Here is a 26,161-nt window from a genome sequence, read left to right on the forward strand (position 1 = left end):
TCTCAACCGGACTCCGCGTCCCTATAAAGATAGAGCAGCCGCACTCCGGACCTTCCAGACCACTGTGAAGAGTTCTGACAGTGACCTGAGTCTCCAGCAGGCATGTTGTTTTCCTACTAAGACAGTTCTGAAATTCATGCAATGAAATTAAATATATCACTATGGCATACAAACAAGTTTTCAAACCACTGTTCTAAAAGATAACCTCACTGGGCCCGCTCTCCGTCCCAGGAGCATGCCCATGCCTTTCCCTTCCCGCTTGCCCTCCCCCACGTCTTCCCCCACAAGCATGCATCTCCTAAACTCAAAGGGACCCCAGAGCCTTGCAACCAGGGGAGCAGTGGGCAGCGAGCAGCAGCTCGTCCTGGGCTTCCCCCTGAGCCTGTCTCTAAGCCCCCCTTTGCTCCGACTTCCCAGTGAGCCGAGGCAGCCCCACCTAGGCTTTCCTGCTGCCTCTTCTATCCTAGGCACTTCTTTGTTTCACTGTCCCCAGCTTTAATAAACGTACTCTCAAAATGAAAGCATAAATAAAAGCTCTATCACTGATGAGCCAGGGCTGGCAACTGATAATTATATCCAAGAAGACACGAGACACAGGAAAAGCACAGGACTCAGACTCACAAGGCCCAGGCTCCAGAGCCTGAACTCATGGGCCAAATGATGTAGTAACTCAGCTGACCTCTTAAGGCTTGATTTTATTTGACCTCTTTTCGGTATTTCCCATAGCTTCATAGACATTTTTGAAAACTTTGAGAGTTTTAAAATATTATGGTGCCAGTTAATCTGAGGCATCATTTTGAGATCAATGATTTTGAATCTTCAAAAATTAAATAGTTAAAAAATAGATGTAATGAGCGCTTCGAAAACCGGCTTTTGTGTTTTATGCCATTTCAGACCAGAAGTAAAGCCACTAAAGCACTTTACAGGGCAGTGTTCCACACTGCTCTGGCCAGAGGATCTTCTGCAGTGGCAGGGGGACCAGCCACCCCGGCACCACGCACTGCTGAAGGCCTGCTGGATGTGTGGCCTCGGAGAGCTTCCAGAAACTGAGTACAAGGCCACGGGGGAAGGAGCCAGGCAAATCAGCTTTATTAACACAGGTGGTGCTGAAATTAAGGACCATATGGAACTCATCTCTCCGTCTGGAGGAATCTCATCACCCAGTGGTGGTGCCTGGCTGGAGAGAGAGGTTTCCTGTATGTTTTGAGTTCTCCATGGAAAAAGGCACACAAAAGACACCAATTACCAGCCCCCGGAACCCCACGCACAAGGCACGCACCAGGTCGATCAGGTCGCTGAGGTTCTTCTCGATCTGCTGGGGAGGCAGGCGCCTCATTAGGTCCAAGGCACAGTCCAGCTGCTGATCGCTCTGTGGAGGAGAAACAGAAGCGTCTGAGTCACCTTGCCAATGGGAACACCCAAACCCCTCTTTAAAAAAGGAGTTTTGCAGTTTCAACCTGCCCAGGGTATTTATTCTACGACCAAGCGGGCCTGCAGTGGGCCCTGTGCCCCATGTCCTGGGGGAGACTGCTCGCTTCTCTCTGAGAGCAGTGTCTGTTCCAAGTGGAGGAGTCCAAAAGATAATCAGAGAAGTGGGGAGCAGGCCAGAGAGCTCAGAAAGCAGCCCCATCCTACCCAGATCTCACAGCCTCGGCGGCTCTCCTCCAGCTCAGCAGACCAGGGAGACGTAGATGTGTTAACTCACAATTGGTTCTGCAGCCAGCATGCTGGTACTCCAGACTAAGCTCTATCCTTTTCTATAACCTGGACTTAAACAGGTAACATCAGAGAATTTATCATCTCGAAGAGCTCCAAGCCAGGGAGAAAGCCACGCAAAGAACAAGCGGCAAAATGCACACAAAAGTTAGTGCTTCAGTTGTTCTACTAAAGCTTGGGACATTTTCCATGGTGTCAGGCCCTTGCAAAACAGACCAGGACCTGAACCAAACCACTTGTAGCCAAGAATCAACTCTAGCTGGTCTAGCAAACCAGGCAGGGCACAGCCACCACTGCTGCCATGGGGCCTGGGAGACAGTTGACTCCCGTTTACCGAGGGCCATCTCTCAGCCCCAGGTGCTTCACAAACTCTCCTTGTTTGATTTCACACTGCAACTAATTACCTAGAGCACCCTGTGCTGGTCACCATGAATACGTAATAAATAACAGAAAGGAAGGAAGGAATTTCATGGGGATAAGACTAGTAAAGTGCAAAGTAAATTCAGTGCAGAGTGGGCTACCACAAAGAAGGCCAGACCTCAGGAGGACCAACAAGAAAGGAGTTGAGAAAGACTGCCCAGGTAAAATGGAGAAGATCTAAAAAGTGCAAAAAAGGCTGATGGAGTCCCCAACACAATTACTCAGAGGCCTATCTGACCTATATCTCGACTCTGCTCTGGTTGGACCTACCTCAGAAATTTTTAAAAGCCCTAAATCAAGAAGCTAAAGCAGGGGTCGGGAACCTTTTTGGCTGAGAGCCATGAACGCCACATATTTTAAAATGTAATTCCGTGAGAGTCATACAATGACCACCATGAACATGAGCAGTAGAAAATGAATGAATTGTAATACATGAGAATGTTTTATATTTTTAACGTTATATTTTTTATTAAAGATCTGTCTGCGAGCCAGATGCAGCCATCAAAAGAGCCACATCTGGCTCACAAGCCATAGGTTCCTGACCCCTGAGCTAAAGAGTCTTCACAGCCTAACCAGGTGGTGGCACAGTGGATAAGAGCATCAACCTGGGATGCTGAGGACCCAGGTTCGAAACCCCAAGGTCTCTGGCTTGAGAGTAGGATCACAGGCATGATCCCATGGTCTCTGGCTCGGCTGGAGCCCCCGGGTCAAGGCACATATGAGAAGTAATCAATGAACAACTAAAAGTACCATAACGATAAGTTGATGCTTCTCATCTCTATCCCTTCCTGTCTGTCCCTGTCCCCTTCTCTCTCTTAAAAAAGAAAAATTTTATAAAATATACAAACTAATCCTGGAAATGTCACATTCAGCTGTAATGAAATATAATCTTTGACTATGACCATCTACACTCTTGATACATGAACTTTACACAGGCCAGGGGACAAGGATCTAGTTTACATTCATCAAAGACATAACACATAAAGTTAACTGGAAGCTTTCATTTTCAGGTAACTAATATGGTATATGCAGCAGGCTGCTTTTAAAAAAGGAATAAAAAAGTGTGCCCTGCTCAAGATGGTTATCAGTGACTATTCTGGGACACACCACAAACTGCCTAACTGGCAAAGACACACACACGCTCAGTGTACGTTCTAGCACCATGAATTCCCTACTTGTGCCATGCCTTCCATGCCAGCCAAGGCCATGGTGACATGGGTCTGGCCCACTGGCATGGGAAGACATTCTAACACCATTTCTAAGGTTGAGAACAGAGATTAGCTGATTTGACATTAGAGAGACTTACATTCCATTCCCAGTTCTGCCATTCATTAACTCATAGCCTTGGGCAGAGCTGTCAGCCTCCACAAGGTTCTGCTTATCCATGAAATGGAGAATATCAACTTCTTAGGGTTCTTGTGATGATTTAATTAATATATGAGAACTGTTTAATTCATAGCAATAAGTGTTTGGGAGAATTTTCTACATGTTTCTAAATACAGGTTTTAAATATTTAAAAATACAAGTATTTTATACCATTCACCCCACTCAACCCAACCTTGAAGTCTTTGCTGTTGCTCTAAATCAGAAGTAGGTGTTCAAATTCCATAAAGAGTTATGTTCCCCACTGGCCATGCAAGAACAGAAAACAATCAATGATTCAGGTCAGCAAGTTAAAGGGGGTAAACTAATAGGCCACTGACCTTAACAGACACCACAATCAAGAAGATAAACAGATGGCAAATAAGCGTATGCCACCATCATGTGAAGTTATGCTCAACATCATGTATCACCACAGAAATGTAAATTAAAACAATGAGCTACATCACACACTTACTAGAAGGGCCAAAATCCAGAACTCTGGTGACACCAAATGCTGACACGGACGTGGGGCCACAGGAACTCTGATTCCTTGCTGGTGGGAACGCAAAACGGTCCAACCACTTTGTAAGATAGTTCGGTGGTTTCTTACAAAACTAAACGTTCTTACTGTAACAATTCAACAGTATCCTTCGGTTTTTACCAAAAGGAGTTGAAAACTTATGTCCCCACAAAAACCTGCAGATGAATGTTTGCAGCAGCTTTATTCATAATTGCCAAAACCTGGAAGCAACCAAGATGTCCTTCATTAGGTGAATGGATAAACTGTGGTCCACCCAGACAATGGAATACTATTCAGGCTGAAAAGAAATGAGCTGCCATACAGTCAATAATACTGTAATAACTATGTCTGGTGCCAGGTGGGTACTGGAAATATCGGAGGGAACACTTTATAAAGTATATGACTGTCTAACCACTGTGCTGTCCACCTGGAATGAATGCAAAAGAATACTGAATGCAAACTGTAACTGAAAAATAAAATTGAAAAAAAATAAAAAGAAACGAGCTATCAAGCCATGAAAAGACATGGAGGAATCTTAAATATAAATTACCAAGTGAAATACTAACATCAATCCAAAACGGCTCTATACTGTGAGATTCCAACTCTATGACATTCTGGAATGGACAAAACTCTAAAGACAGTAAAAAGATGTGTTGCCAAGGGTTGGAGAGAGATAAACAGAGCACAGAGAACGTTTAGGGCAGTGAAACTACTCTGTATACTATAAATTGTGGATATGTCTTTTTTTTTTTTAATTTAGAGAGAGACAGGGAGAGACAGGAACATCGAGCTGTTCCTGTGTGTACTGTCGAAACCCACAGAATGTACACCACCGAGAGTGAACCTCAATGGAAACGGGATTTTAAGTTATTATATTGTGTCGGTGCAGGTTCATCACTAACTCTGGCGGGAGTGCCGACAGTGGGGAGGCCGTGCCTGTGTGGGGCGGGGAGTATGGGGAAGCCTCAGCATCTTCTGCACAATTTTGCCGTGAACCTAAAACCGCTCTAAAAAAATTAAGTCTGTATTTTAACAAAAGGTGTGAACTCCACTGGGGCTGATTTTGCCTTTGCCACAAGCCCCCAACGAGACATCTGGCAATGTCTGGAGACCACTTTGGTTGTCGTCACTGTGATGGGGGAAGCTACTGGCATCTAATGGGTAGGGACTAGGGATGCTTCTAATCATCCTACAATGTACAGAACAGAACCCAACAACCTGGCCCAAAGTGTCAGCAGAGTCAAGTTTGAGAAACCCTGGTGTAAAACAATCAGCTTTGAGGACTGCAGACTTGCAGGCTCTTATCAATGCAAAGGCCCAGAAAACTGCACATATAATTCTAATTCACAGACCACTCAACACCTCCCCACAAACTTCTGGTCTTTGTAAATAGTCTCTACTTGGATATTAACAATGTTCCTGAGAACTAAAATAAAAGTTTAGACCTAAGTAGGCCTAGCTACACTGCAGCTTTAATCCAGAACATACTGGGATTCAGGAGGGAGCTAAGCAGTGTGATAGCTAGGAAAAGAAGCCATTAACTTGACCAGGGAAGGTCAACACGTAAAAGACCATGCTTGAATCCTTCCATGGAGCCTGTCCGTACCTCCAAGCTCAACGTGCTGACCGCAGCCTTACCCCCGACCGGGGCCAGTCGCAGGAAGGCTTCCTTCCAGACAGCCCTCTGTATCTACATGAAAGCACTAAAATGCTGTTGCAAAATGGCTTTACTCCTATTTCACATTAATCCCAATTAATCCCAACTGGAAACATTTCACTACAAATTTCCAAGGCTATGGAATATATAATTTTCATTAAATTAGTAAATGACTAAAAGCTTCCCATAAGCCAAACAGCATGGGAAAGCTTAATGACAGCTTGTAAAAAGTTAAAATTAGAGTTAACTGGAACCCTCTGCGTGGGAGACATCCCAAATCCTGAGGGGTCCAAGCAGGAAATGGCACAAGAGAATGATGAAAACACAAGATGATCTAAGCTCCATACAGTATCACAAGTGACCCCCAGAAATAGAGGGATGGATGGTGGGGGTGAGAAAGCGAGTCCCAGGGGACTATCCAGGGTGCTGTCACTTCTATCAAGCTCAAAAACAAGAAGGAACTAGAATTGAGACATAGACAAGACGTGTATGTGTATGTGTATGTGTATAGTTTAAGCTGATACAGCAAGGCTTTTTTTCTTTTTTTCTTTTTTTTTTTGTATTTTTCTGAAGCTGGAAATGGGGAGAGACAGTCAGACAGACTCCCGCATGCGCCCGACCGGGATCCACCCGGCATGCCCACCAGGGGCGTCGCTCTGCTGCGACCAGAGCCACTCCAGCGCCTGGGGCAGAGGCCAAGGAGCCACCCCCAGCGCCCGGGCCATCTTTGCTCCAATGGAGCCTTGGCTGCGGGAGGGGAAGAGAGAGACAGAGAGGAAGGAGGGGGTGGGAGTGGAGAAGCAAATGGGCGCTTCTCCCATGTGCCCTGGCCGGGAATTGAACCCGGGTCCCCCGCACACCAGGCCGACGCTCCACCGCTGAGCCAACCGGCCAGGGCCAAGGCTTTTTTTCTGATTGGCTAAGACAAGGGAATGATAAACACAAAGTTCAGAAGATTGAGAAGAGTAGTTTTAAGGGGAAAAGGCTATGGGAAAACAGAAGTTGATATTCTTGTAGATTTTATATGAAATGGTGGGTCTGAGGGTATTCATAATATCATGATGCTCACTCTTACATATACGTTAGTATGTTCCTTAATGGTTATCGGATAGCTAAAGAAGTTGGAGCTGACTTTTGTGTATGGTGTCAGACTGCAACAACCAGGTTTCCCAACACCATTTACTGAAGAGGCCATCCTTCCCCTGCTATGCATTCTCGGCTCCACTGTTGTAGATTAAGCAACCACGTAGGCTCATTTCCAAGTTCTCTGCTCCGTTTCACTGTCATTTTCTCACTCCACTAAGTATTTTTTTAAGGTAATACAAAAACATAAAGAGCAGGCAAAGACAGGACTTAGGATTCATGAGCTCAGAGACCAAGGTCTACCCTGTCACTGAATGACTGAGACTTGGGCTGCTCACTTCACCTTGTGGCCTGGGATTTGGGCTAGACAGCCTTTCAGATGCCTTCAGGCTGACTGGTCCTGTACCCCACAGCAAGTGCAGACGCACCCACAGAGTCCCACCTGCCCTGCCCTCCCACAGCCCCCAGCAGACCCGCAACTAGGTTTCACTTCAACAACCATGCCTTGAGAGCCAGGCCCTGAACCAGCTCCAGTGAATGAAACCTGGTTCCAACCACAAAATGGCAAATAATCACAATCTGTGTGATGTGTACAAGAACAGGGCACAGAGATGCAGCATATTTTTTAACACTCTGATGTATATTTCTTCGTGAGTCAATTTTCCCTAGGATTTCCCACCCTGGTTACTTCTAACCAGTGGCTTTCTATTTATTTTGTATACTGTCATCCTGTGACTAAGGACTCTCCTCATGATGGCACCTTCAAAACCCTAACTGATCCCAGACACTTCCTTCATAAAATGAGGGTTACCAGTTCCACCTTCCACTGCTGGTGCTTGCCAGGTTGAAAGGTAAACAGTGAAAGAATGACCATTTCACTTCACTCTCCAGAATTCTCTGCCCATTCAATTAGTCATTCGATAATTATTTGACCGTTTCCTAGGTGACAAGCACTGTTTTTGATGCTGAATGGTGAACATAACGAAGTTGCTGTCTTCAGGAACTTAGGATGAAGTCAAAACACATGTGGCAAGAAAAATCAAAGATGAGTCCTTGTTAGGATGTAAAAGAACTGAGGGGACAGTGACCCTACTTTAAGCCGGGGAGGCTCTATGGGGTCAGTTTAGGTTTTCGGCGGTGTGTGTGTTTTTCGAAGTATACAAACAGAATTAGGGAATGTTTCCCTTTCTGCTGGTTTTTCACATAACTCAAAGGAAAACACAAACTTGCTTAAATCGCCTTACAACAAAGAAAACAACTGTTAATACAAGAACAATTTTTTTTCAAAACAATAAGGCAAATAAAACACAATAGCTTAAAAATATCTACACTAAGGAATTTTCAGACACCTGTTCAGGCTGTCGTTCTTTGTAGACAGTAACAGTCGGCCTCCTGAATGAACTAAGAGTGCAAAGAGTAATTTGGAAATCTTCACCAAATAACATTTATGCAGTGTTCTAGGTGAGGATGCAAAAGGACAGACATGTCCCAACCTGTGAAAGCTCCAAGTTTAATATGATAAACACACCAAACCGCAAAAATGAAAATACTTCCACAGTACACAGACATTCTGAGTTATACAAGAAATATCACTCAAAAGATTTCTCCAAAGAGGGGCTATGTGAGCTGGTTATCACAGGCTGAGCAGGAGAGTCCCAGACAGCACAGAGGGCCCTTTCTGGACAGCAGGCACAGCGAGATACAAGGACAGGCATGGAGGAGCAGAGCACAGCAACGTGCTCCACAAGCGAGGTGCAGGAGGAAGGACAAAATAGAGGCGTGTGGCCCTGGTGGCAAGGGACTACGCCGAGGCTGGGTTATACCCCAGGGCTGCACACAGCTCCAGCCCAGGCTCGGAACCTCCCTTCACCCAGCACTCTGCCTTTGTCTACTCTACAGGGTAGACTTCTCTGCCATGCTATTTGGCTGTTAGCACTTTAAAAACCTATTTCTCCAGAAGGGATGAGAGCCTCTAAAGATTTTTTCCAAAGAAATGACAAAAATACTGTTGTCTTAGAATGTGAAACAGATGACATTTTCCCAGAAGTGGCCAGACCAAGCTTTCCCACTCAACCTGCCCCTCTTACAATGTGACTCTGACAATTTTCCCATGGTGGGATGGAGTCTGTGTCCCCTTCCCCAACCTTGCCGGCTGAATGGTCATGCCTGGAGCCCCAAGCTACAAAGTGAACAGCTCAACTGCCCCCAGGCCACCATGCTGTGAGGAAGCCCAACTCAGCCCATGCAGAAAAGCCACATGAAGACACCCTGAGACCCTGTGAAGTGAGACACCTGGCCAGTCCACAACCACTCCAGCTTTAGCTGTGTGACTGCAACAACATGAGACCCCAAGCTAGAACCACCCAGCCAGGGCCCTCCTCAACTTTTGGCCCAAGAAACCACTGGAGATAATGAAAAGCTCACTAGGTTTTGGGCTGATTTTGTTGGATGGCAATAGTAACTGATACAGAATAATGCCTCTGGTGACTGAGGGGAGATGGTCTGACCAGAAATGGGGGTGGGAGCAGGGGAGCCAGCAGAGGGGCCTCCACAGCAGCCAGGGCTTTGACTGTGGCTGGAGAGGAAGGGGGTGGTCAAAGACTCTAAGAGATGGGACAGATGGGACAAGGTTACTTCCTGAGAATGAGAGGCAGCCCCAAATTCTGAGATGACTGAGCTTTCCAGAGGGACCACCTGCAAGACGATGGTGCCACAGCCTCATTGGCATGTATATGGTTTGAGTGTGTTTTTTTATAAAAGTGTTTGTAATTTCAAGGACAAGCAGTAACTCAAACTGCTCCGATTTCAGAGCAGAAGTCCTGCTTGGCTTGCTCTAGTGCCTGGCTATGGCAGATCTGTACTTAATAGCATCTGTCTACACATAAACAACCAACCAAGGCTTCGAGGCCTTACTGTCTGTTCTCAAGTTCATCAGGACATTTAGTCGTTTACATTCCCAAAAGGCTTAGTGAATACTTCACAGACAACAAAAAGGCAAACTTCACTGGGGCCCAGGCTGATTTATCACAGTTATGGAGTCTAACCTAACCCTGGTTTGTCTTGTGTAATCTGTGACCCAACAAGTAATTCTGTTTAAAAGTTGAATCTGTTTTCTGCCATGTGGCTCAGGAACAATTTGTGCTGAGGGCCATTTGGGGCAAGATTCACTAGCCAGCCCAGCCAACAACTCGTCTGTAGGTCAGTCTGGAAAACTGCAGTTTGTATTAACAAAAAGAAAAGTGTTTCTTCTCCTGCCTGCCCTCTGATGGAATCTCTGGGAGGGACACAGTGACGACAGCACACAGAGGGAGATGGCTCACCAAGCACAGATACAAGCATTCCCTTCGGATGACTTTTCGGTCCCATGGGAAAATCGAATACCCCATAACCAGTGAGTCAAAGTCACAGTGACAGCCCAGTTGGCAGGTCAAGCTTCCTTTAACCCTTTGGGGTCTACTATATGTCATAATAGCTGGGTCAATGTCATCTTTAAAAAACCGAGGAGAAAACCACTCAACAGAAAATTAACCATTTTTATAGCACACAACTTGGTGGCTGAGTCGATGTCATTTTGATCACCATGAAAATGTATTCACTTTACATGTCTCTGCTTTCAAAAAAAAAAAAAAATTCTGCCAGGATCACAGAAATTTAGATCTGAAGGGACTTCTCAAGTTCATCCAAATCCTGACCCCTCGGTCCTCACCTTACAGATGAGTTAATGAGGTTCAGAGAAACTTTCACAAGGTCCCACAGGCAGCGGCACCATCAGCACTTGAACCCCTACCTGCCTGCCGAGAAGGTTCCTGCTACACTCCAGACTACCTTTCCACTTGTTCAGTCCCTGAGCCGCCGTGTGCGTGATGGGGTAGGCACCGGGGACACAGAGCTGCATTGGTCAGACGTGGTTCTGGCCCTCAAGGGGCTTGTGACCTCAGGGAGAAGAGCCAGAAAATAACTGCAGGAAAGGACGATGCCACCCTCCTGTGTACTTAGAACCCCCAACATGCCAAGGATTCGTTATCACTGAGGAGCTGGGAACGTCTCCCAGTGACTTTTCCAGATAACCAAGGTACCACTCTTCCTCTAAAATGTTTTACAAGGTCCATGTTTTTTACAGAGAGGACAAAGCAACGAAGGAGGTCAAAGCATTCCTCACTGGCCAAGGGGCAAGGTTAAGAGCGCATGCTCCTGGAACACGGCCTTCATCTGCTTCTTAAACTTCTCTTTTCTGCAGGCTGTCAGCTACACTCCATGTCTGAAATGCTGCTTCTAATCTACCATGGCACCCAAATCAGAAACCTATTTTAAAAAATTGACTCAGAAAGAAGGAATGAACTGCAGGTTCACAACATAGCTTGGGGACCTGTGTCCCAGTCCCAGTTTGTGGTGTGTGTGTGTATGCACATTTGTTCAAGGTTAAAGGCTCATAGCTTTCATTCTTTTCTCAAGGAAGTCTAAGACTCCAGAGGTACAGAATGATCTAACAATGAAAATTCTTCCTGTCCCGCTTACCCTGCAGGGTGGGACTAAGAAAGCCATCATTTAATCCCTCGGAGCCTCAGTTTTTAAAACATAGGCCTAATAACACTCTCCACCTTGCTGGGCCACTGAGAATAAGGTTAATGTGTCTGGCACAGGATCTGGCCCAGAAGGGGTCCCCTACAGTCCATCCTCCATAAATGATAGGGCTCTCCAGTTCAAAACCCCAGGCTTGCCTGGTCAAGGCACCTACAAGAAGCTACTAATACTGCTATGGTTTGATGCTTCCTACTCCCCAATCTCTCTCTAAAATCAATAAATACACCTTTAAAAAATAAGTTAAAAAAATAAAAATATAAATGGGTGGGCTCTCTCAGAGTATAAAGGACATGGCTTATCTGCTGCGCTGTTCACATAACGACGTTGGGTGCTCAAGGGCCCTTTCCTCCCCGATATTTTTGCTCGTTTGACGCAGGTTTTCCATTCAGCCTGCCAGCAGTCTCTAGAAAGGTAGGCGGGGTGTTATTTCAGTTTCCAAGTCATTAAGCAGCAACAAAGAAAGGCAGACTTCCACAACTCTCCCCCCACGTAGTGTCCTGGCCCTGTGCGTGAGGGAGTGCACGGGCTGGTGGCGCCCCTAAAGCCAAAAGGAGAGGGACAGAACCTTCTGGGCAGAGAACAAGTAAGAGTTGATCAAGTTCCGTATCTACCCACAAAAGATCTTCCCTCTGTGTTTCTGTTCTGTAGTGCACTGTGCTCTCCTGTTCAGCTTTCTTTTGGAAGCCCTCTGACCTTTCTGGCACCAAGGATGGCCCCAAGAAATATTTCCACCCTTTACCTTCTCCCTATTTACTCATGTTCCCAAGACCATCAAAGCTAAACAAATTGGACAACTCTAGCAAGAGTCCCCAAACCACCTCGACTCCCCACCCATCAATAAGAATTTCCAACTGCCTCTCTCCCTGGTATTATTTATCCCAGAGCAAAACTTAGCAACCCACACGCAGGCTGTGTCGAGTACAACAGCAGCCACCAGCTGATTTTTCCCTTACACATCCCTTTGGGGAGCGAAAGATGCAAACTGAATCACGCTCAGGAGATGGAGCTCTTCGCTGTAGTGTTGGTTAGGAAAAGGTTCTGGATAAGAGTCCACGTTTACGGCGCAAAATCTCTGCAGAACACAGAGCGGTCTCTGTGTTCCAGGATTGAGGGTGACCTGGTATACTGAGGGGAACAGCAAACATTCTCAATAGGGTTAAGCAATCGGGGTACGAAAGAGGCACAACTGGGCGAACACATTCTAAATGAGCAGTCTCTGCTCAGCACGAGGCATGCAAGCACGGAGCACAGGGCCATTTGGTGCTCTTCTGCGTCCTCCAGGAGCATGTGCCCTTTTCCTCCTGCATCCTTCACCCCGTCGACCCCACTGATAACTCAAAGCTTGCTGGCCATTGTCCCATGCACCAAAACCAGGTTCCCAATCAGTACTCATGCTTCTGCCGTGCGGAGTGGAGGGGACGACTTTCCACAGGGAAACACCCTGGGTCAGATGACAGCTGACAAATCCACCGCTCCGGATGCTGCCGGCCAGATTTCTCACGAACTGTTCTTGGCTCTGCTAAGGAGCCAGATGGGTGAATGAGCATTTCATCTTGGGTGTGTCTCCCTCTACCTCTCTAGATTTTAAAACACAGATTTACAAAAATGTTACGCTAAAGGGGACCTAGAATTGAGGCACAGACTTATTTGAAACTAAGACTTGCTATTAAATAGCAAATGAACCAGGACCAGGAAACAAATTTCTTGATTATACAGTTTAGTGCTTTCTACCTACTTGCAGTTTAATCAAGTCCAAAATTTTAAGACTGGAGCTAGATTAAAATACAACACCACTATATTTAATAAAATTCTTTATTAAAATTAACAATGACATTTTAAAGAATGCTTACATATCATTTATATAATTTTGTTTTCCGAATTAATTGTTCTTTATCAAGAATACTAAGTATCCAAAATGCAAACCAATTTCAAAAGAGAAAGTAAAGAAAACTAAGGTTTGCTCAGGGCACATGCACAGGTGGGTTTTTGCTAAGGGCATATGCAAGTGTGGGTTTTGGGAGAGACTCACAAAAGCTCCAGGAGATGGGCACTATTATCCCAGTTTAACAAAAAAGTATGTAAATCAAGGCTCAAAAAAGTTAAGTGACGCCTGACCAGGCAGTGGCGTGGTGGATAGAGTATCAGACTGGGATGCGGAGGATCCGGGTTTGAGACCCCAAGATCGCCAGCTTAAGCACGCGCTCACTGGGTTTGAGCAAGGCTCACCAGCTTGAGCCCAAGGTCACTGGCTCGAGCAAGGTGTCACTCGGTCTGCTGTAGCCCCCCACTCGGTCAAGGCACATATGAGAAATCAATCAATGGACAACTAAGGAACCGCAACGAAGAATTGATGTTTCTCATCTCTCTCCCTTCCCGTCTGTCTGTCCCTCTCTCTGACTCTGTCTCTGCCACACACACAAAAAAAGTTAAGTGACTTGTCCAAATCCTGAGCAATGAATGACAGAGGACACAGAACAAATACACAGGTCTGCTCCTATGACCAAACAGTCCCTAGAAAGCATTAACTCAAACTAAAATTAATTTCAAAGGATTCTAGAAAACAACTTGTTAGCTCACAAAATCAGAAAGGGACAGTGAGCCTCTTCTCCCAGGCTGGGCAAATTATGGACAATTAATTCTATATTCCCAAATTCTAAAATCTCCTGTCACCTTGAATTACAGACTGTATTCTCACAAAAACTATCACTGAAGGGTGGATTTCTCAAAAACACTAAAGACTTTTTAGACAGTTTCTCTGGTTGATAGTTTCCTGGACCCCTTCAGATGATCTGCAAGGCGCCATTACCTATTGTCTGATCATTAATGTTTCACAGATGTCTACAGCTGCTGCCTCTGCACGATCCTGGCTGGTTTCATGTAACAAGTGACTAATCCCTCCACTTTGTCAACTGGTAGTCAGACACACAATTAAGGGCAATCCCGAGATGTCTTCAATGGATGCCATACATGCTGTCCATTTCTACCTTGATGGCACAAGAAATTCAAGAAGCCCTTCATGGAAGTCGAAGAAGATGAGAGCAGTGTCCCTGTATTCCAAATACGAGTTAAAAAAACAAAAGTTTGGAAAAAAAACCTCATCCACATGTTCACTGACAAAGGCTAAGGAAAGTAAACTCCCATTTTCATAACAGAAGCCAATTCACATAAACCTTCCCCAAAGCTGATTTATAAGATGGCCTGGATGACATCTGTAACATTTGGCCACAGGTTAACGCCAATCACACACTGCACATGGCCTCCAAAGGTGTGGGGGAGACCCAGGGTCCCACCTGCAAACAGCACAAATGGATGAGTGTTAATGGGAAAGCAGCAACAGTTAAAGGATTTGGGGGAAAAATAAAGGCTCCATCAATCCAAGTATTTCTAGAAGGCGGCAGTGTTGCCTTGTGACTTATGTCCGAAGGGAGGCTTGAGGAAAAGAACACAATGTTTATCCATTAAGCAAAGCACTTGGCCCATCTCTTTCCTCGGGTCCTGAACTCCTACTTCGAATGCCTATAAATGTGGAAGCCCCCCTCCCCAGTCTCTGCAGGCCCTTATCCAGCTAGAGGGCAGCTGTGGACCATGGTACTGCACTCCAAACTACCAACCGTGGGCACACACCAGAGACCACAGACTCCTGCAACAGGGACCAGTCCTCTAGCACCCCTCCCCAAATATAACAGCAAAGCTCTAATACATACCGGTGACAGAAAAGCCCAATGCAACATTTACATTGTGATAAATCTGTAAATCGAACCTAAGACCCATCACAAAGCTCCCCCACTTCCAGTTGTCAGAACCCACCAGGTATGAAGATGCCTAAAAATAAGATCCTTCTCTATCTAAGACCTTACACAGGCCACCATGCCAGTCTATGGGTGGCAAAACGAAAACAAACAGAAAAATATCAGAAGTAGGGCAGACAAGGGTTTTAATCTTTCATCTGCCATATCCCAGCAATGGAGCTCTGGACAAGTCCTTCACCTTCCTGAACCTCAATTCCTTCATCTGTTAAGTGGGAGTAATAATAACAATAATAATAATACGTATCTTGCATTGTTGTTTTGAGGACAAAAGCATAAAGTATATGTATGTAAAAAAAATTAGCACGGTTCTTTAAACATATTGTGTTCACTAAAAATAGGTATCATCACCATGCTCTTACACAGTTTAGTTCCAGAGGACACAAGATTCTAATATTCCTATATGGAATTAAAACACAGACCCAGGCTGGGTGGCTCCATGGATAGAGTGTCTTCCCAGCACCCTGAGATCATAGGTTTGATCCCTGGTCAGGGCACATATGAGAAGTAACCAATGAGTATTCAACTAAAAAGAATGACTAAGTGGAATGAGTTGATGCTTTCTCTCTCTCTCTCTAATAAATGGAAAAATTAAAAAACACAGAAACACCTCCATTTATGAAGTTAACATTAATTAGCTAAAGGCATGCAAGTAGGCAGCCATGGAACAAGAGGCTGAAAATCCAATCAGCCAGGGCGGCCCCTTTGGTTCTTTTGGGCTAGATGAAAGTGATCTTTATGAGCGATAACACGGCTCCTCCATCAACAGACATGTTTCCTTAGAGTCAAGCTCAAAGCCTTCTTTCCTTCCATCCTCAACTGAATGCTGAGTGCTGCGTCTCAAGAAAGTTTGTGGCTGAGTAAGGGGCTTAAAGTCCTTCAGGAAGCAAAAATAAATAAAAATAAAGAAAGGGAAGCAACAAGTTCCCATTCTAAAATATCTTTCTGATAACGGGGAACTACTAATACCAAATACCAAAGTGTACTGTAATTACCATTTCTCACACTACCACCTAAAGCAGGCTGTGCCCAACAACACAACTTCCACTGAGTTGTTACTCCAGGCAGGCTCAGACTTAAGGGCTTAAAATGCATTAAATAATATCTAAAAGTTATTAAGGTATTGGTCTAAGAGCTTAATATGTCAACATCTCAGTTAATTTAAAGGTAAAAGGATTAAGCAAAGGAAAAAAACTTACAGACAACAGTGTGGGGACTGTAGGAGGGAAAGAGGGCTGGGAGGTGGGGTGGAGGAGGATAGAGGGGGGACAGATGGTGATGTGGGGAGACTTGACTTGGGGTGGGAACACACACTGCAATATACAGATGATGTACTGTAGAACTGTACACCTAAAACCTGGGTAATTTTATTAACCAGTGCCACCCCAATACATTCAATAAAAGTTTTAAAAGAAAAAACAATACTAGAAGGTAAGAAATAGTATTTATTCTGTCAGATGTGGAGACTGCGAGACACACAGCGTGGTGAGGCTACACATGTCATCAATGGTGGCAGTGGTGTTCAACGGCAGGTCTGCCTGACCCCAAAGCCTACGTACCTAACCATTACCCATACTGTCTGGCAGTCAGCCCACTGCTCCCTTTCTTGTCCTAAGAACCACGGCCACCTTTGTTTACAAGTCTCCAAAAGAGGAGCTACTTAGCATGACTTTGCCCAGTGGAGCAGCAAGTGAGGTAATAATGTAGCACTCTAGAGTTAAGGATACAAGTTTGAGAGAGGCGGTCTGCATTCAAACCCTGACTCTACCAGGTTCTAGTAGTATGACCCTGGGCAAGTTAGTCAACTCTGCTGAGCCTCAGACTTCCCAATCTATGTATAAAATGAGGGTAAAAGAGCACATACTTCGTACTGTTATTTTAAGGATCAAGTGGGGGTAATCCTTCCACAGCCCTTAGCACATACCTGGGACACAGTCATTGCTCCATAAATTTTACATGTTAAGTCAACAAAGAAGAGAAATAGGGGAAAAAAGGTAAATGGATATAATCTAAAATTTCAAAATAAAGGCCTCTGGCCTTCTGCCAACCTCTAGCAAACAGTGCTGGACTGTGTGTGCCCAGCACAGCACGGCGGTGACTGTGAGCACTAGGAAGTCCTGGGGCCTGCTGAGCCCAATGGCCTGACTGCTGCTCAAAGAGGGCGAGAGAGGGTCCCGAGAACCGGGCTGGGCCTACTCCAGTACGTACCTGTGCAAAGCAGAAACCCAAGGGCGGTTTGTTCATAGACCAATTCTTTACGAATACGAATGCTAGACTTACCAGAATAGTGTTTATCCATTCCGTAGTAGAGAAAACTGTTTCTCACCCAGGCATATAAATTCTCTAATGACTAATTTATACAAAAAATTCACACAAGATGTATACAAAAGCACGGAGCCTTGCAATTTGGGACCTTAAGTTAGTAAGGTCTTCTAGGAATATAAGAAATGTCACTCTGGCCCTCACAATTTGCTTCTGAGAGCAGGAAAGGGAGAAATTTGAGGAGACGGAGCTGACTGACTCAAGGCTGGGGTGTCGTTACCCTAATCAGCTCTAGTTCGTAAGCTCCGCACCTACATTACAGTCAAAGCCACACACTACCCAACAGAGTCCAGGGGACACACTTCCCTAAAGATGTTTTTGAGTGGGATGCTGCTAATTTCCAATAAAGGAAATAAATGGTAACATCAATCCTTTCCTGTCTCTTGGTCCTGTGAATAAATACAGAACACAGAAGCAGCCAGCCTAAGAAGCTGTGCACTTTCCGCACAGTCGGGAAGACTGGGTCTGAAATGGAGACTCTTCACCACTGGAGAAGTGATTAGGAACCAAACACAATGGGCAGTGAAACTTACTCCAGGTACTGTCACAGCTAGACCCCCTTCCAGTATTCCAAAACCAGCAATGCATTCTCCCCATATTTCCACCCGCCCAGGGAAAGGGAGTAAACTGTTTACCAGGGACTTACTAATCAGAGCCAGCCTCCAACCTCGCCAGTGGGAGGGCTTCATGACACAAAAAGAAAGCATCTTTGCTTCAGTTTGCCAATTTTCTTATACTTAGCTCATAAGTTCCATGAGCAAAATGAATGAGAGGCACCACAGGAGAGCTTAGAAAAGCAGAGGGACTGTTTTACTAGGCAAGTTCTTCTAACATGAAGGTGGAAATCAATTCACTTTCGCCTTCTCACCCTTGAATCCCAGGAGAATGGCAATGTTTGGATGGCCTACAACTGCTCAGCTTCCCGGCAGTGCCCCAGACAGGGAATTCATCCATCCAAGTATTGTGCTTACCTCCCACCTCCTCCTACGGCAGGGAGGGGACCGGGCACATGGTTCCGAGGTCACGCTCCTCACTTACAGGATCGTGGGAATGATTACGGAAACACTTGTGACAGCTCTGCCAGCTGGACTCACTGCTTAATAAGAGCTGGAGAGCTGGGGAGAGCAGGATCAGACCCAGGAGGAATGGGAGCTCAGAGAGGCAGATGTTCCATGTTATCATAAAACAAACAGAAACAATCGCAATCAAATTGTCCACTTTAAATGTGCGCAGTGCCGCTCGGTACACTTCAATTATACCTCAATAAAGTTAGTGACAAAAGAAAAAGAGCTGGCCAGTCTCCTACCAGCTCAAAAGTGTACCGCTGGCCTATACCTCTGGGAAAGCAGGTTTTAATGAGAAAATTCAATTAGGAAGTACACTTAAGGAAACCCAGAGCATGCTGAGTGGAAAGAGGAGGTTTTCCCAAGCATCCCCATGCTGAGCAACAAACCAAAGTACTCTAAATAACAACCACTGAAGTTCCCACTGCCTCTGAGGCCACGGGACTCAGCTGAGCTCCACGTGGAATCGGAATCTGAACCCAGATCTGTTCTCCCTTGCTTGGCTTCCTGTGCTGCTTCACTAGACACTCTGTGGAGGAACAGCCTGCCATGTACGGACTAGGCAATCTGCTCTCAAACACATCATGTTGTTCAAAGGCTATAACAGCACAGATGTGTGCCTGACTCCCCCCACCCCACCCCGAGGCTGATGGCCCTGAACAGCCTTCAAGGTCATCAACAGTGGGCAGCTGGACAAAGTTGGGACGTCCTCTGACTAGGGAAAATGCCTCAGCTGATTCTCATAGGAAGATTAAATCCAGAGCAAGGGAGCAGGGCTAGGAATCCGTTTCCAATCGATGATAGAAAACAGATTTACTCATCAGCCAGGATTCATTCTTGCAGGATGTAAAAATCAGCGAGTTCCACACAAGACCACAAAAGTTCAAGGGGGGATGGAGGGTGGTGGCACATCCTGGAGAAGAGATGCCTGTGGAAGAGAGGTCTCCTGGCCTTAGTCTAACCCACGGGAGAGACAGAGAACAACACGTCTCTTGGCAGGGATTCCAACAACTCCCACACAGGAAGGTGAGACGGAGTACAGAGCTGCCCTGTTCACATCAATGGCCAACACCGATTGGAACCGAAGTCATAAAGCCACCGAAACAACTGCAGCCTCTTCCCCACACAGCACAACTCCACACATTCGCATTCACATGGGAAATGATGGTATCCGCTAGTAAAGTCTGACTTGCTGAAGAATCACAGAAAGTCAGTGACCTCAGAAACCTACTTCCCCCTTAAAAATCCCTACAGCCTTGTGTCCTTTAGCCTTGGCGTGGATGGCCAGAGGAGGAAACCTCGCCAGGACCCAGGCGAGGCAGCCCGTTTTCACACAGCTGCTGTGAACTGCTCTTCCTTACTCCCTTGACTTCTGTGCACTCTCAGCCCTTCATCCTCTAGAGCCATCCCCAAGATGTGCAAGTTCTTAGCCACGCAACATCCCTTCAGATACCTGAAGCAAGCCCTCATGTCCTCCCTCACAAAGCAGCTCACCTCCTGGCCCAACACTCCAAGTCCTGCCTGTCTCCTGCCCATGACACAGCTCTGAAACCACTCCCCATCGCAGCGTTCCCGGGTTAAGCGCAGGGACTCGATGATGGTGTATATGCACCTCTCAGCCTAGCTCTTTATTCCTGTTCCGGTCCGCCCTGTGGAGTCTGCTGCTGTCTTCTTTTTTTGTCTGTCCGTGTTTGAGGGAACCGAGGTCCTAGAAGCTAGCACCTCAACAGCTTCTCGGGCTGCCACCCCATCCTTTGCCCAGGAATACGAAAGCAGAGCAAGGCTAGGGTACAACCAGACAGGGGGTGGCTACCAATTTTGCCAACAGCTGAAGTAAAACACACATGTATTACTGACAAGTCCAATAAACTGCTTAGAAAGTACTTCCAGGCATAATCATTCAGGAAACACTTTAATAAAGGATACATTTATAATGAACACGTGTTAGAAAGAGATGCTGGGAGAGGTGGTGTAACAACAATTTCCTCTCTTAGGTAGATTGATTAAGCATTTCTTCTGAAATTCAACGCTGGCAGCTCAGCCAACCTTTCCCCACAGTCAAAGGGTAAATTTTAGTTCAGACTAACGCCAACTGTTCTGGATGGCAACCCTGGATCCAAAGCAGGAGCTGCCACGTTGCTAAAGCCTGTGGCACGTGCACCAATGAACAACATGAGGAAAGGCTGGTTGACATCCAAGCCGAGGTCCCCTAAGTGCAGTGACTTAGTCTCTGCATAGGTATTACTGCATCCAACTCTACTAATTTACTCTAGTTCATCCTTCAGACAGAACATTACATTAAAAACCACGCTTTCAAAATAGATAATGCAATTAGAAAATACACATAACAGAATAATAAGCAGGAGTGAAAACTCCAGGCGATTCGCCAGGCATTTCTTGGCTGTGCAGCTTGCATCCCACAGCCTGGGGGCTCTCCCCGCCCCGCATTCAGAGGGCAGAGACACGTGGCACACCGGTGGCCTGAACACTTGAGTTCGTTTGCTTTGGGACTTTTCTTTCTTGGAAGTAAAGTGAACGTGGAAGGTGTACTTAGGAGCACTGCATTTTCTCTGGGACTGGGCTTTGTTGCCCAGCCAGCCCGTGGAGAGAAGTGTTTCAAGGCAGCAAGAGAGGGTCCCGCTGGCCCGGTGGGAGTGGGCAGAGCACATTCATTTAACTTCACTGAGCACGCAGCATGCCTATAAAGAACAAGCCACTGATTGGAGCGTGGTGATGTGCACATTCACCCCTTTTCACAATATACACCCAATGTGTCACCAACACACTCAGAACTCTAGAACTAAAGAGAGAACCACTTCATACCCTCCCTAGGCAGAGGCCATGGTGACACTGGGTGGGGGGTGGCTTGATGGGGAAGGACCCAGAACAGAAGAAGGAAAACAGCCACCACTCCCCCCACCCCCCAACCCCCACCCCCACCCCCGTTGCACCAAAGCACACAAGGAGTATCCACAGGAGCCCTTCCAACTCATCACAGTAGACAGCTCCAGATGCTGGAATTACAAAGGGGCTTTAGTCTTTGAACTTTGGGATTTCCAATGCTAATACGCAAGCTTTGTTTTTTTAATCATTAAAAAGAGGATAAAGCATTTCTAAATGAACAGTTTTCAAAAACAAAAGCCAACAATCCCACTTGTTTAGATCTTGGTACAGAGTTTAGGAGAATTCTGTTCCCAGAATCGAGAGACCCAGACTGCTCATTAAAATTAAACCAGAAGATCTGATTCAAGCTGGGGCAAGGTGGAGTGGGCAGGTATAGAAGAAACAAGATTGGCCATGTTGATAGGTAAATGGGGCTCATCATATTACCTGCTTGAAATTTTCCATAAAGTTTTTTTTTTTTAATTTAAATCAACACTCTCTCACCCTGGCCAGATAGCTGCACTGGCTAGAGCACTGGCCGAAGCAGAGAGGTTTCCAGTTCAATCCCCGGTCAGGGCACAGACAGATTGATGTTCCTGTCTGTTTTCCTCTCTGGCTAAAATCAAATAAAAATTTTTAAAAATTATTTTAAAAAGACACTCCTTTGCACTAAGCCTCATCTAAGCCAGGCTTCAAGGCCTGTATGAATACAGTGTTTACTGGACATTAGGCAATGGTCCGGGGAAGCCCCTGGAAGGGAAGGAGCGAAGGCAGCCCCAAATGAAGCCTCGCAGCAGCCCGGTGCTTTAACAGACTGAAAAGGCATGGCACCCTCAAAAATCACCAGAAAGCCTCGCACTGGAAAGCTCTGCTTTCCTCGGAGATGCCACCAGGCACTGTAGAGTCTCCAGTCCTGGGTTGTTTTTAGGAAAGTTCCGTGGCTTCTGGCTTAGTTTGGCTGCCTTCTGCACACCATAAAACTACAGCTCCTTTGTGTGGCCCTTACACCAACTGCACTAAAAGAACCTTAGTTATTTGCATTCATTCAAATAACTCAGGGCACAGAGGGTGTAAGCATGTGGATGCTTAGTACTGGTTTGATTTCATACCTTCCCCTCACCCACACCCCCCAAAACACTTAAAATAATCAAACCCTCCTGTATAATGAGTATGTCTTACGTTTTTAAAAAAGGATTTTTAAAAACTCATGCTGTTTAAAAATAAATAATACACTGTATAATAGAACCACATTAACATCACCTTACTCAGGGCTCAGCTGTTAGGAAATAGATACAAGGCCGCTCAGGTCAGTTTCTGATCCATGGCTGCCTTTCAAAACCACATAAGCCAAAATTCATTTAATTTTACCCCAGCCAGGTAGCTCAGTGGGTTAGAGCAGTGGTCCCCAACCTTTTTTGGGCCACGGACCGGTTTAATGTCAGAAAATATTTTCACAGACAGGCTTTTAGGGTGGGACGGATAAATGTATCACGTGACCAAGACAAGGGTCAAGAGTGAGTCTTAGACAGATGTAACAGAGGGAATCTGGTCATTTTTAAAAAAAAACAAAACATCGTTCCGACTTAAATATAAATAAAACGGAAATAATGTAAGTTATTTATTCTTCCTCTGCGGACTGGTACCAAATGGCCCATGGACCGGTACCAGTTCGTGGCCCAGGGGTTGGGGACCACTGGGTTAGAGTGTCATCCTGATACGCCAAGGTTGCAAGTTCGATCCCTGGTCAGGGCACATGCAAGAAGCACCGATGAATGCACCATTAAGTGGAAAAACAAACTGATGTTTTTCTCTCTCTCCCTCTCCCTTTCTCTAAAATTAAGGTGACCAATCGTCCTCCTTTAGGGAGCAAAGTCCTTTTGTAAGTTGTCCTCCCTCGAAAAGTGCCCTCCTACATGTCTTCCTTTTTGATACTGGAAGACTAATCTGTAAATGTCCATATTCAATTATTCAATCGATGCAGAGTTGATCCATTGCATGTGATATGACATATTTGTATCTAAATGAGTACTTTTTTCTTACAGTTATTATTAAAAATTAATAGGCATGTAAGCATAATTACAATTAAAATATTACAAATGTTTTTATTATGCATTTAACACATTATAGTATTACTGTTGCAATAAATAAAATGTTTCTTTTATTTATGATATTGTTCAATTTATTTTCGTCCTCCTTTTCTATGTAAAAAAGTTGGTCACCTTACTAAAATCAACAAAATTCAAATATTTTGGATGTAAATCTGAGTGCCTATAGGGTATCTAGCCCTTCTTGAATGAGGAAACTGAGGCCCAGAGACTGGGCCACCTGACCAAGACCACAAAGTGGGTGTGTGGTGGCTGCCAACTGGAATGTGACCAGGTGGCCTTTCTCTTTAAGTAAGGCACAAAACCCTCTAGGGGTAGTTAACAGTTCCTACCCTGTGAGGCCAGAGCTAACGTGATGAAAGCTACAGACCCACTCCACAGAGAAATGCACACACATACAAAAATTTGGATATTTAGTGGGCTCACAGGCCCCTCTGGCCCCCCAAATATCCAAGGTTGAATAACTCTGTCCAGATTTTTGATCACCGATAAACTTTGGCAAGAGTGTCCGGTTGGAAAGGGACATATGTGTAAACATCCTCAACCCGTCTCTCCTGTAGCCTGCACGCCCCTCCCCCAGGGCTGCCCGCACAGTGTTTCCAACACCCGGAACCGAGGTCTCACAGGTGCAGCTGCCCTCCCATCAATCACATAAAATAACCTTTCCTGAAAACGGCAGACAGACAAAAAGTGATTATTTTCAGAGTATAGAACATGCCTACACCTGTCTAGGTCATAAATCTAAGATTTTGCTAAAATAACTGCACTCTGGCTCCTCAGGGCATTGCTGTCTTCATAGGGCTTAGGTTGGCTTTTGCACTCACTTCCCTGCCACTCCCCACCTCACACCTCAACCTGACATAAAGGAGCCATCTGCCGGAAATCTAGAACTGATCTGGGCGAAAGTATGCACTTGCAAAAAGTAGGTGACATTCAGAGAAGGTATCTAGAAAGCAATTTTGCAGGAAAAAGTTTCAAATTGGGGGGGGGGGGGGGATGTTTTTCAGGTACAAATCCTCCGGCCCAGAATTCTGCAAAGTTCTTACAGAAAGCTTTTACACAGACATGCATGTCAACATTATTTATGGTAGCAAACAGTAAAAACAACCTTAATACTCAGGATAAGTAAACTACGGTACGGCACTAAGATGACACTGCACAGTCATTAACAGGAAGCTTGCAAAGGTGATTTAAATGAGAAAAAGACTTATGTGATGCCAGTAAGAAAAAGCAGGATGCAAAATTTAAAGTTTGAAAGCTGTATTTTAAAAATATGTTCAGACTGGAAAAAAAACCCACAAAATGAGTGATTTTATGTATGAGAGGGGAAATTTTTAGTGTTTTTCCCTAAAGTATCCTCCTGATACTTTTCTTTGTATTTTCCACAAATGAAACATGTACCGTTGCCCCTTTCCCTTTTCTTCTGATATAAACGTAATGCAGGCTCTCTGTCCCGAACTCAAGCACGACACCAAGTCCCCCTATGATCCCACCACCAAGAAGTAACTACCTCCCCAAAGGTAACCACTGCTAATAATTTGGCTCCCATTATTCCAGAGATGTTTTCCAACAAGCATTATTTTAGAATAAAATAATTTCTTTAAATACCAACCTGTATGATTCCTATCTATTTCCTGTATCTGTCCAGAAGGTGGGGACCTGGAGGAACAGCAAACAGGCGCCAGGAGCCTTCAGGGCGAGGAAGATGCTGTTCGAAGGGCCGCGGAGAAGGCTCCAGGACTGCAAATTCACTCAAATGCTTACAAAATTGAATCATACATTTAAAACCAGGGAGTTTTCTGAGATGTCAATCAGACCTCTGCAAAGCAACTGAAAGCCCAAAGACAACAGTGCCAGACTCGAGCACTGGCAGTCTGGGCGGCTGGGCTGGGAGGCAGCCCCGGGTCCTGGGCTGCTTTTCTCAAGCGCACATGGAAGACCATGTGGCAGGAACAGAGGAAGCTATCTGCCTGCATGGAGAAGCTCACCAGGTAACGTGAGTGTGTGTGTGTGTGGGGGGGGCAGTTCCAGTAGACACAGGACACAGGAAAGCACTGACCAGTCTGGCCCCAAAGACAAGTGGCAGAGGAGACAGAGCACTGGTCCAAGTGCCCTAAGTTCAGGTGCAACGTAGGCAGGAAAACCCAGAACGAGGTTCTCAGTCAACAGAAACTTTAAAGCCACCAGTGGTAAGAAGCTACTCCCTGGAGGTACTCAAAGGTGGAAAGAAATGGGCCAGAGTTAAAATGAACCAGATGACAACGAGCCATCTGGAAGAGAAGGGGAACAGATGAGGTATTTCATAAAATGCACAATGACTACAGAATAGAAAAGCAGTCTGGCCCTGGCCGGTTGGCTCAGCGGTAGAGCGTCGGCCTAGCGTGCGGAGGACCCGGGTTCGATTCCCGGCCAGGGCACACAGGAGAAGCGCCCATTTGCTTCTCCACCCCTCTGCCACGCCTTCCTCTCTGTCTCTCTCTTCCCCTCCCGCAGCCAAGGCTCCACTGGAGCAAAGATGGCCCGGGCGCTGGGGATGGCTCCTTTGCCTCTGCCCCAGGTGCTAGAGTGGCTCTGGTCGCAACATGGCGACGCCCAGGATGGGCAGAGCATCGACCCCTGGTGGGCAGAGCTTCGCCCCTGGT

The 26,161-nt window shown here is 45.8% G+C and overlaps 1 protein-coding gene across 2 annotated transcripts in view; it reads right to left on the reverse strand.

Moving 5' to 3' along the window:
* The window catches only part of CAPZB (capping actin protein of muscle Z-line subunit beta), a 135,234-nt gene that overhangs the window by 72,128 nt on the left and 36,945 nt on the right, over positions 1 to 26,161 (reverse strand). For both annotated transcript variants that reach the window (XM_066375256.1, XM_066375255.1), the window contains exon 2: positions 1,280 to 1,369. In XM_066375256.1, the coding sequence (XP_066231353.1) occupies positions 1,280 to 1,369 (90 nt within the window). The remainder of the gene's footprint in view (positions 1 to 1,279; positions 1,370 to 26,161) is intronic.

The sequence above is a fragment of the Saccopteryx leptura genome, chromosome 3 (genome assembly GCF_036850995.1).
Source record: "Saccopteryx leptura isolate mSacLep1 chromosome 3, mSacLep1_pri_phased_curated, whole genome shotgun sequence".
Classification (NCBI taxonomy): Eukaryota; Metazoa; Chordata; class Mammalia; order Chiroptera; family Emballonuridae; genus Saccopteryx; species Saccopteryx leptura.